Raw genomic sequence first — 19790 nt, forward strand, 5'->3', positions numbered from 1 at the left:
TTCATTCAGTGTAAAGTGCCATAACAATGGTGCCATGTCATTGTTTAAGTGTTACAATATTATTATGAAACCTATCTTCATTCTTACAATTTATTATAAAATAAAAACTTTACATAACATCCACAAGAGCAAACACTTTCTACAGTAATAGAAATATGGATGACAAAATAGCATATATATAAATTGTAAACATAATAACTATTTTATTATTTGCTAATGTTTTTACAGAGATGTAAAATAGATAACAACAATGATTGTGGCATCTATAAAAATGTGGTTACTATCCTTATAACAAACTAGAGAATATTAATTTAAGAACCCATTCCAATGGATATATGCCAAGAAACCTAGCACAGTCAAAGTCCAACATGCAGAACAATTATTTCAGTATTGTACTCATGTTAGTAAATTCAGTATTCTGCATAAATGGAAAAAGAACAAAATATTGTGCTGAAGAAGAATGAGATCTACAACAAGTCCTAGCCAAAATGAAATTCTAAAAGACAAATATAATAAAATACACCTGATGCAGCAGTAACATTGAAACATGTCACTAATTAGTATATTTTGGATAGTACAAAGGTAAAATAATTGTACAAATTCCATTCTGTATAGTTTTATTCAGAATTAATAACAATTTATAGCATTCAGACTGAAGAAAATGTTTATATTTTATGTTTTTAATAAGATTCCCACATGAATAATGCTTTAATTTACACAGAGGTTTTGAATAACATAATACAATGACCACAACCTTGTTTTGTTAAAAAGAATAAATGCTCTTGTTGTATTTGGGCTACATAACTTCCATACTGTGCAGCAAAATTTCACAATATTTTTTTTATTTCCTTGAGTTTTAAAGAATTATTGTGTATATAAATCATAAGATTTTTGTCCCAAAGGACAAGGACTTTCTTTGATATTGGATCAAACTGTTGATCACATGTTATCTGTCCACAAACAGATTAGCAGCAATACTATAGATAAGAAGGAAAACAGTCTATTAGGTTTGGTTATGATTGATAAAGCAGTTCACTGCCTCAGACAACTTCTGTTAAATACAGTATGTCTCACAATATTTTTTTTTTTAACCCGGGATTACTCGCGCTATTAGATTGAATCTAACATTTTTAGTTCCTCTGAAGAAATTTTTTTTAATTATGAATATATGTGACTGAGCGTTGAATAATGGTTTCGTTAGTAGCCTAACCAACCACCACAGTAGTTGGGGAATTTTAGTGTGTTGGGGATGGTAGCAGTGGAGGGGGGAAGGAGCGTGCTCCGCTTTGTTAGTGTCCGCCTAACTGCGCGAGCGTTCATGTGACTGCTAGTGTTAGCCCAGATCTAACGGCGCGAGTGATCGCGGAACTGTCCGTGTGGTGATTGTGTTTCTGACGCGTGGATGTGTTTTGTTCAATATGGCTCAGGTAACGAGTAATGACGATGATATTCGTTGTTGGAAAAAGGTGATTTGGAAAAAGTAAAAGTTTGGACATTTTTGTTCATAAATGCATTTTTTATAAACAAATAAGTTAAAAATTAAAATAAAACATGTTAATGTGTGATTTGAGATGTGTTAACAATTATTAATTCTACATTATTTCTATATTATACTAAATTGTTATATTCTATATTGTTTAAAATAAGGTGATTTGGAAAAAGTAAAGGTTTGGAAATTTTTGTTCATAAATGCATTTTTTTATAAACAAATAAGTTAAAAATTAAAATAAAACATGTTAATGTGTGATTTGAGATGTGTTAACAATTTATTTATTTCCTATACTATGTGTATATACAACATATATACATCAATTTGTAGAAGAATGTCAAATGTTAGGAGCGCCCTAACGGCGCGAGCGATCGCGGGAGTTTTTACGGGCGCGAGTAATCCCGGGTTAATCACTATTGGTCAATCGGTCCTATTATTAGGTCCTCATTCATACAGCTAGTTTCAGTACACCACTAGTACATCTTGGTGATATAGCCTTTCTGAAATGAGTTTGGGTTTAGTTACATTTGTGTGTGTTTAAAATAAAAAGTGTTTTATTAAACAAAACATTTCTTTCCTCAAACCTCCATCAAGAAGTTAACAAACATCAAAGATAATGATTTAACTTTGGTAACTATTAATAAAACTATAGTCTTCTAGTCATTTTAAATTTTATTTCAAAATATTTTGCTGGTTATTTATTTGTTTCTGAGCAACAATTATTACAGATCAAATCTGTCTATTTAATGATAACATTGTTAATACACAAATCAAATCATATTTATTTATTCTTCTTGTAATAAACAAGAGCATGACTTCTGCTTTAGATTTCAACTGAGACAATTACAATTTGGCGTAAAATTCAAATGCTGGCTGTTTCTTTTGTACTTGTTTTGTGTGTTCTGTCATGGTTTTAGGTAGATGTTGTATACAAAATCAGCCTATGTCAATTGTCTTCATGGTAGCACTTACCATACATTTCAATATTATTTCACCAAAAACTACCTTTAGAGCTCAAAACCACCCCTGTTCAAAAGTTGATATATATGTATGTGGACATGGCTATAAATGATGACTCTTCCAACTAAGTTTAAATTGGTACAACAATTTATTTTATTCATATATTGGTTAACACCAGGATGTAGTAAAATGACCTTGAGTTAAAAAAAAAATGTAAAACCTTGTGCAGTTTTATACCTCTCTGTAGTTTTTACACGCATTTTATTTTTAGTTATAGACTTATAAGAGATGTTTCATAAATAGGTACTCAAACACTTTTTAGTTGTTTTTGTACTTTTAACATCAATATACAGGGTGTATATTATGTCTGGAAACACCCAAATATATCCTTTAATAATTTAAATATAAATTTGAAACCTCTTACAATCGTGATAGAGATTGGGCATCTACTTTTTGGAACAATGTTTTGTTATTTCACACCAACGGGGGACGTCCTGCCGAGGGTATCGTGAATATTCTTAATGGAAGCCTATACCTTGTGATACATAATTTTAAAGGTAATAGCTTACTGAATTGAATGCCACAAACCGCATCTCAAAGGAATTATTCTATCAGAAAATAGAGCATTTTTAGTATTGAAAATTTACTGATGTTCAACAATGTAATTTTAACATGGTTCTTGCCACAAAATGTGTTACACTAATTTTTTAGCATTTTTTAAATGTTCAATTAAAATAAAATAAACAATTTATTTTTAAGCTGGTTTCATTAGTACAAATTTACCAGTTTTTATTACAATGAATAAAACTTATGAGTCACTTTCTCTGATTACTTATGAATCTGTACTTGGTGTTTTCCAGTCAGCAGGAAGGTTTAAAGAGACAAAGGTCACTAGCCTATGAGAAACATTATTGTGTTATTAATCATCTGGTCTACAGGTTTCAGTTTGTTGAGCATGGAGCTTTCACTAGACAGGTCTAAGCTTGGGAATTACAAATGGACAAAGGTCATATCATTCCTGTCGAGTTAATCAGTGTCTCTGAAGCATTGCTGTCAACAAGTTATCTAATTACAGTAGTTCAGTTTTTATTTGGCATTTTAATGGAATTGTCTGAAAGAGAACGAATTACTCTGTTGATGATGCGAGGATATGGCGATCGTCAAAGATCTTATCGGGAAGTTTGTAATTTGTTTAATGACACTTTCCCAGAAAGGAATCCCATAAGTGTTTCAACAATATCAAAAACTATTGAGCGTTTTGAAATGACAGGGAGTGTACGTAATCGGCCAAAGTCGGGTAGGATACAATCTGCAACAGATGAAGAACATGCACTAGATGTTTTGCAAACATTTATTGAAGACCCACATACATCGCTCAGAAAAGCTGCACAGCAACATGATATGCACCCTATGTCTGTGAGTAAGATTTTGAAAATTAATAAATACAAACCATTTAAAGTTCATTTAGTCCAACAGTTAAGTGAGGATGATTACGACAGAAGAGTTGAGTTTTGTGAACTTGTGATGCGCAAATGTGATGACAATAGAGATTTTCTGACCAACATACTATTTTCTGATGAGGCAACTTTTTTCCTAAATGGCAATGTTAACAGGCACAATTGCCGTTACTGGGCTAGTGAAAACCCACATTGGATTACTGATTCCCATTCACAGCAACCACAAAAACTGAACGTATGGTGTGGAATTTTAGGTAACAAAATTGTTGGACCCTTTTTCATCAATGGAAATTTAAATGCCGAACTTTACTACAATATGCTCCAAAATGAAATAATCCCAGCTATTCAAATTGCATCAGGAGAATACTTTGATAATGTATGGTTTCAGCAGGATGGTGCTCCACCCCATTATGGGAGACAGGTAAGAGAGTATTTGGATTTAAGGTTTCCTCATAAATGGATTGGCCGAAGAGGAGAAATCGAATGGCCTCCAAGATCTCCGGATTTGTCACCAATCGATTATTTCCTATGGGGTCATTTAAAATCCAATGTTTATAGAAGAAAGCCTCATAATTTGGAAGACCTAAGAAACAGGATTATAGAGGAGATTGCTTTGATAACTGAAGAAATGTTAGGCAACTCTGTCGAATCATTTTACACAAGATTGGCTCATTGTCAAACCATAGAAGGAACACAGTTCGAACAATTGCTTTGACACCAAATGCAGGTAAAACGTTTGTTGTAAGACTTTTCTAACAGCATACATTATTTTTTATTTGTAATAAGAAATCAATAACATAAGTATTTCCATAATTGTACTGTAATAAAAACTGGCAAATTTGTGCTAATAGAACCAGCTTAAAATGAAATTTTTGTTTTATTTAATTGAACATTTAAAAAAAATGCTAAAAAATTAGTGTAACACATTTTGTGGCAAGAACCATGTTAAAATTACATTGTTGAACATCAGTAAATTTTCAATACTAAAAATGCTCTATTTTCTGATAGAATAATTCCCTTGAGATGCGGTTTGTGGCATTCAATTCAGTAAGCTATTACCTTTAAAATTATGTATCACAAGGTATAGGCTTCCATTAAGAATATTCACGATACCCTCGGCAGGACGTCCCCCGTTGGTGTGACATAACAAAACATTGTTCCAAAAAGTAGATGCCCAATCTCTATCACGATTGTAAGAGGTTTCAAATTTATATTTAAATTATTAAAGGATATATTTGGGTGTTTCCAGACATAATATACACCCTGTATTTATAAATTAATTATCAAAAGAATCCTTGAATTATATCAAAGCTTATTTATGTGTTATTCAGACAAAATCTCAAATTGTTTAATCTTAAATATTCAAAAAGTTTACTCTTTACTAAAATACTATTCACTGTATTGGAAGTTGTGGATTCAATAGTCATAAATGTTAATATTACAGGAAAGAAGGTTCATTCCCAATATCCTCCTGGGTAATTTACTCTCTTCTGCATGTTTAAAATCACCAACTATATTTTAATTTTCACTTAACAGCTTTTCATGAGTCATACTAAGGGGTTTTTCATGAGTTCTTAAAATTTGAGAATGATAAGTTGACCCATCATCAGTTAAAATTACTTAATATCTAATGTATTATTGGTTTCCAAAATTTACAAAATTACCACCAACCAAGGAAACAGAAAATGTTAATCAAATCACTCATTAAAAGTGAGAAAAGTAAATTTGAAAGTATTATAGTAATCAGATAGAAAATTATACAAACAAATTTTGGTAAGTTTTTCATTGAAATTGGCAAATTGGTTCTAGCTCATCAAGCTTTCAATGTGAAGTATAATATAACTAATTACTATGATGTCAGGTGCTTTATATATATTTACTTATATATGTATATACTTATATATATTTAGACGATTAGTATCAATTGTTAGACTATATATTAGACTTTGTATATATCAATTTTGAATATTTAGAACACTGAAACTTCAAACCTATTGTTAGTATGTAGAGCTTTTTGTATAACTGTAATTTTTTGTTACAGATCATGTTGAAATTTAGTCTACTAGTTCTTTTATGTTTACTAACAAGCTGCATAGAAGGTAAAATATGTTTTATTCAACTTTCCTATACATGTTTGATTCTATATTATTTTATACAGTATAATTAAAATTCTTTACTTGTAACAGAGAAATGTACACATACACAGATATGGGAAACCAAAAAATCCGAATAATATTGTTACGTTAACTGTTGTAGACAACTTGTGTCAGAGAGGCTGAATGTTCTGTCTCAGTCAGTTTAGACCTGCAGTGAAGTTGATAATTGTAATAGACAATAGAAATATTCTTTATTGACATGATTTTGGTGAATAGTAACGGGTGAGGCAGAAAGGATGGATGTTTTTAGAACAGATAGTATTCTGATCTAGGTAGTGGGAGTGGGGCGACTAAAGTAGCCATGTGTTCGGTAGAACATACCATTTTGTCTAGTCATTGTGTAGTCGTCATCATGGAGTCGTGGAGTGTGCAACACCGTGTGTTTACTTACGAAAATTTTGTTCGTAATAATGAGAGTATTGTTGCAGTTCAGCGCGACTTTCGTCGTCATTTCAATCTTGAGAGAAATAACAGTGTACCCACTCGTAACACCATTTTACGTTGGGTTCAATAATTTCGTTCAGTAGGAACAGTGATGAATAAACGACCGCCAGGGGCTCATCGCACTTTACGCACTCCAGAAAATGTGGAAAGAGTTCGGCAAGCCATACTCCGTAGTCCTGGTCGATCTGCTAGGAGACATTCTTCTGAACTGAACATCAGTAATCGGTCAGTAAGGCGTATTTTACATAACGATCTAGGATTTCATCCCTACAAAATTGCCATGGTTCAAAAATTGAATCCTGGTGATTATGTAAAGCGGCTAAATTTTTCTCGAGAAATGAAGGCCATACTTGACCAAAATGAAAAACATCATTTTGTTTACGACAGATGAAGCACATTTTCATTTGAATGGTACCGTTAATCATCAGAACTGTCGTTATTGGTCAGATGAAAATCCAAATTTAATGCATGAGAGACCATAACACAGTCCCATGGTGACAGTTTGGTGTGCTGTGAGCAGTACAGTTGTTATTGGTCCATACTTTTTTGAAGACGACAACGGGACCACTGTAACTGTAACCTCGGAACGTTATAGACAGATGTTCACTGAATTATTCCTACTTGAACTAAGAAGAAAACGTATTCCTATCCGGCAAGTATGGTTTCAGCAGGACGGGGCGACAGCTCACACAGCAAGAAATTCAATGGAAGCAATTCAGGCATCATTTCTCGGTTTGGTGACATTGATTGGCCTCCTCGTTCCCCAGACCTGTCCATGTGCGACTACTTCTTGTGGGGTTTCCTCAAGTCACGTGTTTACCAGCATATAAACCACGTACACTTCAAGAACTAAAGGAAGCAATTCGTGTGGAAGTCGAACAAATTGGCAGGGCAATGTTAAAAAGAGTAGAAGCCAACTTCCGAGAGCGGCTTGTAAAGTGCATCGCTGAAAACGGCCGTAACCTGTCAGATGTTGGTTTCAAACATTAATTTTCTAAAATGGTAAGATCATGTGAATACTATACTGAAAATAAATGTTTTTTTATGCACAGGTAACGCCATTTTGTTTTTTTGAAAACCGTTCATCCTTTCTGCCTCACCCTGTAGATTGTGTTAGTATCATAATAAAATACATTTATTTATTATAGTGGTATTTTTTTATGGGTTGAGAAATTCTTTTTCAGTGTAGAAGGGTCTTGCTTGCAGCCACTGTGTCAGTATCCTCATGAAGTGCTGTGGAGGCTCTTTAAGTTGCTATGGAAGGTGGTTGAAGTAAAGTGCTCCTTTGTAGGATGTTTTTTTTTTTTTAATTATGAGGTAGAAGGGTGAAATTAAGGCATTACAGGTGTTGTGTAAATGTAGATTTCTGTGCCTAGTCTGTTCTGAGCTGACTGCATGGAGGATACTTCTCGGATATAAAGAGATACAACTGTGAGGATGTTGAACTTTTTAAGTTTCTTTGCAGCTCGTCCCGAAGTCCTGCTAGGCATCTTAGGGATCTCTTATATTGTATGAGTACCCTTTCCAAATAGGTGTTTGGAGCTTCAACCCACAGCACAATCCCATATCGCAGGTGTGATTTGAAAAATGCATATAAGGCTATCTTAGCTGTGTCTATTCCAACTCTCTTGTTTTATTCTTCATATCACATAGGTGCCTGAACTTTTTTGCATAGCTGATCAATATGCGGTTTCCAGGTTAGACTTGAGTCCACTACAATCTAAGATTTTTTATTTCCTTTAAAAAGCTGATATGTCAGTCACTGTTACATTTGTCTTAATGTTTGGCAGAGAAGTTTATTCGTACAGTATTACTTTCATTCAGTACTAAATCATTTGAGGAACACTATTTCATAGTCATGTTTAAAGTGGTGATTATGTTTTCTGCGAGTTGTTTGGTTGATTTACCTGATTTTACCTGATGACTGTATCGTGTGCATACATTACTGTGTGGCAAGTCTGTTGCAGTTGGTTGGGAAGGTCCTTGGTGGGCAGAAGAAACAGAGCTGGTCTTGACCAATCCTTGTGTTACTCCTCTTTACACATCAGCAAGTCGTGATTGAGCCTTATGCATTGAATTGTCTTCTGTGCATTAAACTTCAACTAGCTACCTCCTGCCATTTAGATAGCTCCAAAACCTTTGTGCTTCTGTTCCTTCTATGTCTAATGTTTTAAGGTTTTGTACTAAATGATCATGATTTAGGCAATCAAAAGCTTTACTAAAGTCCAGGTACAAGCTAGTTATGATCTAGCCCTCTTCTAGTCGGTCAGTCTTCTAGAGATTAGGGAGATGGTCCGGTACCTGCTTGTATTTGGAGAAGGTCCACTTTTTTGTATTTTGGGTAAACTTTTGCTATTTTCAGTTTCTTAGGAAAAATTTCTTGTTTAAAAGAGTTATTTATTACTTCAGATAGAGGGGTGATTAGTTCAGGCTTACAAGTTTTAATTAATTTTGCAGATATTTCATCCATGCTGGCTGAGATTTTGGATTTTAATAAATGTATGGATTTTTCTACATGTATCATTATAGATAGATAGATCTTTTTTATATTTTAAAATTTCTGAAATAAAAAAAAGATACACACAAACTTGGACATAGATTAAAACAATGAAATGTGATCTCACATAACTAATAAATACATGAATCAGTATTCCAAAAAAATACTGATTTCTGAACAGTATTGAATTTAATTAAAAAAATATATATATATAGTATTAAGATTGTAGATTGTAAGATTCATACAATAAATAAGTGTTTTACTCTTCAAATCCCCAAGAATCATTTAACTTTAAACCCAACTAATCATTTGGCTGCAAGGAGAATTCAACAGAGTTCAGACCTATCTATAAATTACGAAATACTATGATTTATATGAGAAATTTGCAGTCAGTTCACTAGAAAAATGTACATAACAATGTAAATTCATTGTTAGTTTAGTTTTTGTTCTCACATTCAAAATGTAAAAAAATGGACTACTATTCTGTTACAGGTGTATCACGACCATGTGTTTTGAAGGATTATGGACGAGAGCACAGAGTTTGTGTGTGCAATGCTACATACTGTGATATCATTTATAAAGTGCAAACAATAAATAAAGATGAATTTTTGTCTTTCATTTCCTCCAAAGATGGGTTGAGATTCAATAGAACAAATGGTAAACTGAGCAACAACTCTGGATTGCCCTTGCCTCAAGCATCAAGTAAGTTCGTCATATTTATTACTACTTAAGATACAAGGCAAATTAGATACGTCAATAAACAGACCTTTAAAAAGTTGGTAGAAAATCGCTTGAAAAAATTCTATTGTGCTGTGTATGATCTATTTTAATATTTTATTAGTTACGAGTTTAAGCTCTAATTTTTTTAAGAATTGTCACTCATTTTGTTTTAAAAAAAGAAATTTATCAAAATAAAAATAAATTGTTGGTATTCATACAAAATTAAGGTTGGTTTCCATTATTAATTAGTAGATTATTTATTGAATTAATTTTTAAGAATAGCATGTTCGGGAAATTAATACATTGAACTTTAGACTCATAGCAGTGTACGGTTAATCAGTTCTAGGTGCTTCTGGAAAAATGTATTAACAATATAATAATTTTTAAACAACATATACATGAAATTAAAGAGGGGGAAGAATGTAACTGTTTCTGCGTAACTTTGTATTGTTTTATTATGTTTGTATTAGAAAACATTACACGTAATGTAAAAAATGTTGTAAAAAGAAAAATGTTTGACATCATGTAGTTTTTAAAATTATATATGTATTTATTTCTTACAAGTTTTTCTATACATTGATAATAAGTAGAAATTTAAAACAAAAATATTATGAAAACCAACTTTTACTAGAAACATTCATTAGTAATCATGGAAAGAGTATTTAGAAATAAACCAAATGCTGACAACAAAGCCAAAAACTTGATTTGTCACAGCTACTGAGCAGTTTAAAGTATATTTTATAGCTATACAGCTGACCCATGAGTTTAATAAATCTATCAATGTAGACTAGGGAATATTCTGAAATGATGCAATCCAAAATTATGTGGAACACCAAAATGTGTAGAATAAGGTTAAATATGGTTTCTCAAGCTATATACAGGCTTCCATGCAATGGAATTTGTTATATCCTGACCTGTACTCTAAATTCATATCCAATATGTTAATACTTTCATTTTATGAATACAAAAGTATAAAATATTTATTATTAAAAATTGAAATGAAATTTCATGTATAGATTTAGTATCTGTTATCAGAAAGACCCAACCTGTGTTGGTGTTAAAGCCAAATTTCTAGCTATATTGTACACAAACACTAAAGCAGCGAACTAGGAGATAACTCTTCACAAAAATAGCATTAGGCACAAATTAATTGGTAAAGTATTTAGTGGATCATAATTTTAAAGTTATTCACTTTAACTCTAGTGGCTAGCCTCTAAGCATTCATTGCAAGTCCTGAGTTTAAGACCTGTGGTAGCTCCTTATAAATTGTGTGCAATAATATTTAACCACTATGTGTTGATAGTGAGACATGTGTTTTATTATGTATTTATTTGATGTTTTAGGCCCTCGAACAACAGTTTCGTTCACCGTCAAGCCTGGTAAAAAGTACCAGAAAATCATGGGCTTTGGTGGAGCATTTACTGATGCTGCAGGGATCAACATCAAGTCATTAAGCAAAATGGCTCAGGAGAATTTGATGAGGTTTATTTAAACCTTATATGATATTTTTATACTTTATCAATTTAAAAAAGTAATAAAGAAATGTTTATTTGTAGAAACCACAAAAATTTATAAAAACCTGGAATGGCATTGAGTTTTGTGATTTAAAATTTGTTAACTAAAAGTTTTGTGTAATACTCTACTGGAGAGAATTTCCAGTTTTAGCAAATTGAAGCATCTATGATATGGACATATATCACTAGTAATCTGCAGCAGTTTTTGAAACACTACTGTTTAGTTTTGTTGTGGAATTGACCTTTCCATGACCAACTAAACTCTCAAGACAACTCACAAATAGAACAATTGCATAACTTGTTGAAAGCTTTTAGAGCAAGACGATATACTGAATATTGAAATTTCCGTAAAATACTTTATATACCATAACAGCTGGAGGTTGTGGAAGAACTTTGAGCAATGAGTTGCATGAGTTGATCAATTTTGGCATTACAAAAGTAACAATTTTCCTCCTCCGTAGACTAGTGGATATAGTCATGGCTCTCTAATTGAGAGTTCACGGTTTCAAATCCCGGGAGGACCCATGAGAATAACAGCCGCAGTGACCCAGACAAGCCAGCATAACCAAGATCTGAGGCTTAAAAGAAAGAAAAAAAAGTAATTGAAATAGTTTGGTTTTATAATCTCTACCCATATTCTCACTGTGAGATAGTGTCAGTGTTTCAAACGATATACCAAATAGTTTCTAAAGTTAATTTTATGCCATTTTACTGCCATGGGAATGGGTATTTCAGTAAAATTGTAAACTTTCTTCATTAAGAGTTGGGTTTAGGGAAAGATATTGTAAGTTCTTTTAGAGTTAGCTCAAGTGATGGAGGTAGCTGTCAATTGTGGTAAAAATAACTTTATCCCTTGGAATTAGATCATTTAGGGAGCACTTTGTAGCCACATAAAAGTAGTTTAACCCTACATATCCAGGTCCTTAGTTCCCAGGAACTATTCTCTTCCATCAAAGTATAATTCCACTATCTGTAATTTGATAACCTTACTTTGTTCCAGTAATAATTTTCTTTTAGTTTTCTAAATTTTAATCAAACAACCAAACTAATTCTTTGTAAGGATATATTGTTCTAGTAAATAGAAAATTAATGGAAGTTTTGTTGTCTAAGAGAAATTCAAAGAACACTCAAACTGACACAGTTTCATTCAGTTCTCTGAATTCATCTTCTTGATGAAATTGAAATACTATTATTCAAAAGCCATATCGGATTTATTTAATTACATTTAGGTGGATTTTTGTAAATAAGATGCAAATGCGACAACTTAAGACCTTTCCCATCCAATGTGCTTACGAATAGTTTTAATAAACACCATGAGGAGTCAGAGTTTTAAATTACAGAAAGAGTTAAAACAAAAGGAATACATTTACACTCTTTGGAGCAAGATACAAAAAAATTAAAATAACTCCACTAGTTGGTACCAAATATAAGGTTTTAAAACACACTGCTAGTTAGCAGCACAAAGCAGAGTGCATTAAAAAAGCAGTTTGAGTTAATTTGTGACAGTGGAACTTTGACGTCAAGCACCCCATTGAGGTGCACTGAGGCACTTGACCAGGATAGGGTTCAAATCTGTCCCTTTCAGTTACTGAAATATAAAATCATAACACTAAAACCTATCAAATCCCACCTGGAATTTAAAAGTTAATTGTGGTAGATTGTACAGTCAGAATTATTTTGAAAGCCATATAATTCCACAGACAGTTACATATAAACTGATTTTTCAGATCGTATTTCTCTGAGCATGGTATCGAGTACAATCTGTGTCGACTCCCTATCAGTGGAACAGACTTCTCCACACACCCATACTCCTATGATGATGGTACTCCTGACCCTCAACTATCACGCTTTGCCCTGGCTCAGGAGGATCTAGAGTATAAGGTGAGCTATAGTTGTTTCCTTTTGTCTAATTACTCCTTGTTGAAGTTTCAAATTTCTACAGTGGCATGTTCATGATATAACTCCAAGTAACTACTTGAAGTTTAAATTAAGAATTTTAAATTCTTCAGTATTAATGATGTATAATGTAGGCTTGAGTAGTGTGTGTATATAATACATTCACTATCAGACCTTATACAATCTGATTCTGTTGCATGTTCAAAGACAAAACACTGTATCGCAAGTGTTACACTACTCAGCCAAAACACAGTTCTGTACTCTTATACTCATTTAGAAATCATAAAAAATGTGGTATTCTGAAAAAGTATTCAATTACATTACTAAAAATTCAAGTGTTTGTTCAAATAACTATTAAATAGAGAGGAAGTACTTACAATTTTCAAAACAATTCCTTTCTTGAAAAGGAATGTAAAAAATAACAAGACCTCTTCCTTCTATGATCTCTGATATGAAAAATAACAAAAATTATAGCTTTACAAATACTTTGTTATCACATGAAATTCCATACTAAATGTATTAATTTGCATGTTCAAAATTATTAATTGTAACTTTTACAGCAACATCTACTTTTTGACATTCCAGATCCCATTGATACAGTGGGCCAAAAACATGAGTGAGAAGGAGATTCATCTAGTAGCTGCATCCTGGAGCCCCCCTCCTTGGATGAAAACCAATAATGATTACGCTGGATTTGCTTTCCTAAAAGAAGAATATTATGATCTTTATTCAAAGTATTTGTTGAGGTAATAAGATTTCCATATACAAAATCTTTATCCCATTGATGAGATATCTCTCAAGACGTTCTAAAATTGCTTCTATTGTAACACTCATACATGTATGCAAACAAGATTATTTGTGTATAAATCCTTGGATTTATTGTAATTTTGCCTAGCAGATTTAAGAATGTTCTTAGATTTTTGTGCATAATTTCTTGTGTAAATAATAGAAATAGAATTAATTTAAATTTTAGATGTGACGTTCAGGAATAATAAAGTGAAAGAATTGTACTACAGTTTTTAATGTTACATGTATTTAGTTGTTCTGATTTAAAAAAATCATACTAAACCAGTAAATGTGTATTTCACATCACCTGGCAATGGAAGTTATAAATGTTTCATAATTTTAGTAATTTACAATAATGAAACAAAGGATTAATGTGCTCAGCGTAATATGCTGACTGCAGCAGGTACCATGTTGAGTACTGTATCGTGAAAGTAATTGAGATCACTCAATACAGACCTTTAGCGAAGGTGTGAATAGTTGACAGTTTTAGCTTCAGTAAGTCTTTTGTCAAAGACAAGGTATAATACAATTTATAAGAAAAATGTGAGCAGTTTGAAATGTTTGGCTATTTTGTCTTTATTAGTACAGTCCAATATTTGAGGACTCTCATTTTGTATTTAATTACTCGTTGGTTATTAAAATAACTGATTTTGTAATTATTTAATTAATTTCAAAATAAATAGCTTTTCTTGATAAAGTACAATACAAGCAATATTTATTTAATTAACATTTTAAAATATAAAGTTGTTAAAAATTATTATAGTTACTGTCCCTGTGACACAGAATCTGTCACTTACAGCATATAGCAGTAAGTTGTAACATTCACAATTTTGTAGATATGGCTGCTTGACAGTACAAATCTTAACATTATATACCATGATTTCAATGACGAATGATACACAAAAAGTACTCTCCTGGGACTCAAACCCAACTTGCTGGGGAAGCATGGTATTACTACACCATGAACCTATCACTTCTTGTGATACAATAAATTTTATGTTTGGCCTTTTCTGTCACATATGATTAAGTGAAACAAGTACTGTACTTCATTTGACACTAACATCAGGAAAGGTGTCGAAATTGTGCAATAATTTGTTTAGTTTTTGTTATTAATGCTTGAAAGAAGTAGAAGTTACATGGACTTCATAGACTTTATTGAGGAAATTTAAAACAAGATCATAAATTTGAGTGTTAAGTTTAGCTCTAGTTCACCTTCCTTTTAACACAGCATCTGGAATCTAACACTCTCACAGACAACTCCTGGAATCTAGGTCATGTTCCTCTGAAGAGATCCAAAAAAGTCAGTGACCAAGAAGCTTAAGATATACTCTTAACAATTTTTCGACATCAGAGATACCTAGACTACAAAATATAGTATACTATAGGTGAAGAGGTATTCTCATTGTCTTATCAGATCCCAGATGTCAGAGGAGGAGGTGAACTAGAGCTTAACTCTACATTTACATTGAATCAACCCTTCCCATCGTAGCTGGTGTTATCGTATTGACAGGGCCCGATTAAGGTTTTTTTGGCGCCCATTAGGCTAACTTGTACTTCGCGCCCCCCCACGCGCCGTCGCGCCCCCGCCACCCCCCCTCCCCACCCCCCCCCCAATCGCGCCCTACTTCGCGCCCGACGCCCCCCCGCCCGCGCCCAGCCCCCCCCCCTCCCGCCCCCACACATACGCCCCCCCCAGCTCCAGCCCCCACCCCCCCCCCCGCCTCCCAAAACACCCAAAGCAGGACTCCCCCGCCCTGCTCCCCCCCGCACTACTCTAACCCGCCCCGCAACTCACCCCAACGTTTCCGGCCGCTTTCCCTCTGTCAAATTTTCAATAATAAAAAGTGTTCTGCTGTATATAGCGGTCCCTTAATTATAATTTTGTAATAAAAATTTCAACTTACTTAACATTTGAAGACCATTACAGAGGAGAGGACCCATTTAGAGTATTAAAAAAACTTTAGGAAAAGACACAACATTTCCAGTCAACCGTAACTATAAACTTTAATTATTGTTTCAAGAGGTCTTAATGATACATGTATGTATAAACTGTCTATGTAATATTGTTCAAATTTCAACGGTTAAAAGAACTATGCTGTTTGCTGGTCATTTCCTAAAAACACACAAACAAAACGAACCAAAAAAACAGCAAAGATTCTATAGAAAAGTGCCAAAACTTGCAAAGGGAAAAGGAAAGGATGCTTATGCTTACTGGCTGAGCATTTATTTGTAATCTGTAAAAATGGAATTATGGTCTATTGTTGATAGACTCTGTATCGGTAACATTCTTTTAACACCCTTTATAAGGTCCGTGGTTAGTTATCTAACCACCGGCAAAAGTACTCTGTTTGGGCAACACTGAAAATAGGATGACTTTTCTCAGTAACGATCCGGTGGTTAATAAACTAAACCACTTAACATAGCGGTTGAAAAATAGCATGCTAAAGTTAAGGGATATTCACACCTTAATTCACTAAAACAATTTACTCCAGCCAATAGGAAGCCTGGGAAATTTTTTGTTCTGCTCTTGCATGCACACGTGGCCTCTTACAGACGTCTCACAAACGGGGGGGAAAGTGGTTAAGTTTGAAGGGGGGGTGAATCACTGCCCGTTTTGAAAGGCACATTGTCAGGTGACATTTCCTGTCTGGTCATCTAACTTTAGGTTTCTGATTGTCAATATAGGTAAGTATTTTTTAAAACTATTATATTATTAGTACAATTAAATTATGTATAAATGAGTTTGTTTTATCTTTTGTACCAAAAATTATTTGACGTCATGCAATGTAGTTTTATCGACAGTAAAAAATTGTTTTTAAAATAGTTAATTACTCACTCTTGCATAACAAATTAGCATGATTTCAAATAAATTGAAAAAATATAATTAAAAAATCCAATTTTTGAAGGATACTATATATTGGAAATTATCAACAAAAGTTATTGCTAATTCCATTTCAGAACGTTAAAGCATCTGAAACTTTCCAGAAAAAGATGATTACAGACGATTTTATTATCGTGTGTTAACACATTTTACGTACCTAATGGGAAGTTCTTGTGTTGGCCTAGTTTCTAGTATGTATAATGTAGGCTAGTTATTAATAATGTAAAGCTTATACAATCATGTCATGAAGATATGCAGGACATTATAACTATCTACATTATAGTATTAATAATAACTTCTAATTCTGCCTGTCTGTCCTGCCCCTGTCTGTTATCATCAATCACGCAAAAATTACCTAATGATAATATCATTTTAATTTATATATTATATAGTTTTTTTTTCAGAATGGCCCCCCTGATGACCAATCTTCGAAGCAGCGGAAATCGATCGCTTCCTACTTCTTCGCATGTCACAGAGGAAGCATGGCAAATGATTCAAAAGGCTGAGGAGACAGTGATGCTGAATGATATCGTAAGGATGTACAGTAAGCTACAGTAAGCTACAGTATTTATACAAGGGATTTTGCTTCGGCAAGTTTAGCAACTGACTTGTTTTCCTAATAACTCAACAAGATGCACACGTCAGGAATCCTTTACCATCAAACATCTCATATCAAGGTCGAAAACATACTGTCCCCAACGTGACAATGGACTACAACTTTGATAGTGTTGATTTGCCAGATGACCCGTCTTATATCCCGTACCGGTACCACCTCACCACAGGCAATACTTACAAGAAGATGTATTTTGAACAAGTAGAGAAGCACTTGTATATTTCTATCTTCTGAGTACGAATCTGATGATTTTACTTTGAAACCAATCAAGTATATGTTTTTTGATATGAACCTCATCAAAAATCCCTACATAAATATGATTTATTTATATTTAATAAACCAATTTGGGCCTAAAGTTCCTAGTAAATATTGCTTTCTCCATTTAAGTATTTTTCTATTTTTTATTGACATTTTTTGGATACAATATTGTTGTTTCAATTAAAATCTGTATTTTAACTGGTTAGATTATTATACCTATATCGTTTTGCATTTTTATTTTTATGACTAGTAATTAATCCTAATAAACACATTGTACCCAAATTATTATGGGTTATGTTAATTTACTTTGATCTTTTCGCTAACATAAGCCTCGATGGATTATCTTTCCTTTGTATTCTCATTTTAACTATATAATTCCTAAATATTTTTGAATTGTAACACTTTTGTAATTTTTACTATTAAATTGAAATTTGTAACAAGATTACCGTCTTGGATTAATTATTTTTTTATTGACCCTAAAATAAGTGGGTCAATATATTAACCACTGCCCATCAATGAACATTTAGTTGAACCTAAGACCGCTCGGTTGGGTTAGTTATATTGACCACCACTTATCAGCTTGATATGGTAAATGAATAAAAATTATTTTGGATTGCATAATTTACATCAGAGTAAATATAATTGAATTAAGATTGTATTTCAGAAACTGTGTACAAATGAAAAAAAATGTGTTGCCCACAGCAAGGCACTTTTGGGGTGGTTGTAGTTATTGAACCACCTGGACCCGTTTGTGCAAAATCTATAAAACTATGCTTTGCCCTATAAAGGGGTTAAAGAAGATCAAGGTTCTTATTTACCTCTGGTTTTGTAGGACATACTCAAAAATTGTGTTCCTAGCTACAGCCAAACCTTACATGAGTTTTTAATTCTTATACATTTTTGTAGATTACTATCATTAAATAGTCACAAACTTCAAAAGTTCAGCACTTTGTAATGTTACTTTCAAAAAATCTGTAGCACGGTGCTTATATTTTTTTCAAAATAAATTAAATATGCATACTGTAATTTTAAGGTTGTTAAAATTATGTGACATCTTCTTACTCCCCTTCAGCTATAAATGGCTGCCATAATTAATGGGAGATTTATTATTGTTGTCCATTTTTTAATAAAGCAAGGTTTAGTAAGCTACGTATAGCCTGTTTAATTTAGCGGTTTTAAACTGTAATATCACTCTGATAAGGAATTTATAATTAAATCACCAATGAACATGGTCAAATTGGTCATCAAACTTTCTCATGAGTTTATTTCAAGTACATTATGGTTTTACAATAGAAATGACTTTAGACTTTGGTATACCACTTGGTGACTTGAACATTTTAATCACAATAACAAAACAATGAGCTAGAAACTATAAAATTTATTAGGCCCTACTGTTAACAAAAAGAAACTTTTTATTTTCTCAGGACGATATATTCCCTGATTTTTAAAACAAAGTCTTTCTTCCGTGCTTTTGATGAGGCAAACGCATCGGATCTAGTCCAAGTCAGCAACGGAACGAGCTGGACACATAGTCACTTTCTATTAAATAAGGAGAGCGAAGTGCCTGGAGTTTTTTCTTGCCGTAGAGTCGGACCTCAAATAAATTCTTTGACTCGGAGTAGTTTGAAGGAGCAGAAAAGGAGCTTTATCCGCTGCCAATTAGACAATAGACACCGGCCATGCTCAAGAAGATCCGCAATGCCACTTCCTTCCACGTTCGGACAAAAGAGATATTTCAAGTTTTAGGGGTTTTTACATGTTTCCTTAGTCTTTAGTCCCGGTCGAGTTTGAGTTGACTTTCTTCTTTCCTCCATTCTGTATGAACAGATACATTCTTTCCTCTTCATTAGAATGTATTATCATCCTTTTTAAAAATTTTTTTAGAAGATTCAAAAAAACTTTTCCATCTGGAAATGAATTCCATCTAGGTCTGTTGATTTGAATATTTCATTCATTAGCTTTGTTGCCATTTTTCCTTCAAGATTGAACTCTCAATTTTATTTCAAATTCCATAAAAAGTTGAAGGAGGTCATCGTAGTTGTGACATAAATTGGATTTTTCTCCTTGTTAGTTGCCCTAGTGCAGTGTAGTTCAATTGCTTTGGTGAGTAAACATTTTT

General features: G+C 33.0%; 1 protein-coding gene across 3 annotated transcripts in view; it reads left to right on the forward strand.

Annotated features, from left to right (window-relative positions):
- The window catches only part of LOC124354791 (lysosomal acid glucosylceramidase-like), a 37281-nt gene that overhangs the window by 3433 nt on the left and 14058 nt on the right, over nt 1-19790 (forward strand). Inside the window, exons 1-6 of one of the 3 annotated variants that reach the window (XM_046805503.1) lie at nt 1906-2119; nt 5948-6005; nt 9496-9705; nt 11067-11205; nt 12965-13118; nt 13719-13879. In XM_046805503.1, the coding sequence (XP_046661459.1) occupies nt 5951-6005; nt 9496-9705; nt 11067-11205; nt 12965-13118; nt 13719-13879 (719 nt within the window). In that variant the 5' untranslated portion in view covers nt 1906-2119; nt 5948-5950. Of the gene's footprint in view, nt 1-1905; nt 2120-5947; nt 6006-9495; nt 9706-11066; nt 11206-12964; nt 13119-13718; nt 13880-19790 lie in introns of those variants that run through there. The other 2 variants (XM_046805502.1, XM_046805501.1) reach the window with 2 other exon arrangements.

This window comes from Homalodisca vitripennis, chromosome 2 (genome assembly GCF_021130785.1).
Source record: "Homalodisca vitripennis isolate AUS2020 chromosome 2, UT_GWSS_2.1, whole genome shotgun sequence".
NCBI classification, from domain to species: Eukaryota; Metazoa; Arthropoda; class Insecta; order Hemiptera; family Cicadellidae; genus Homalodisca; species Homalodisca vitripennis.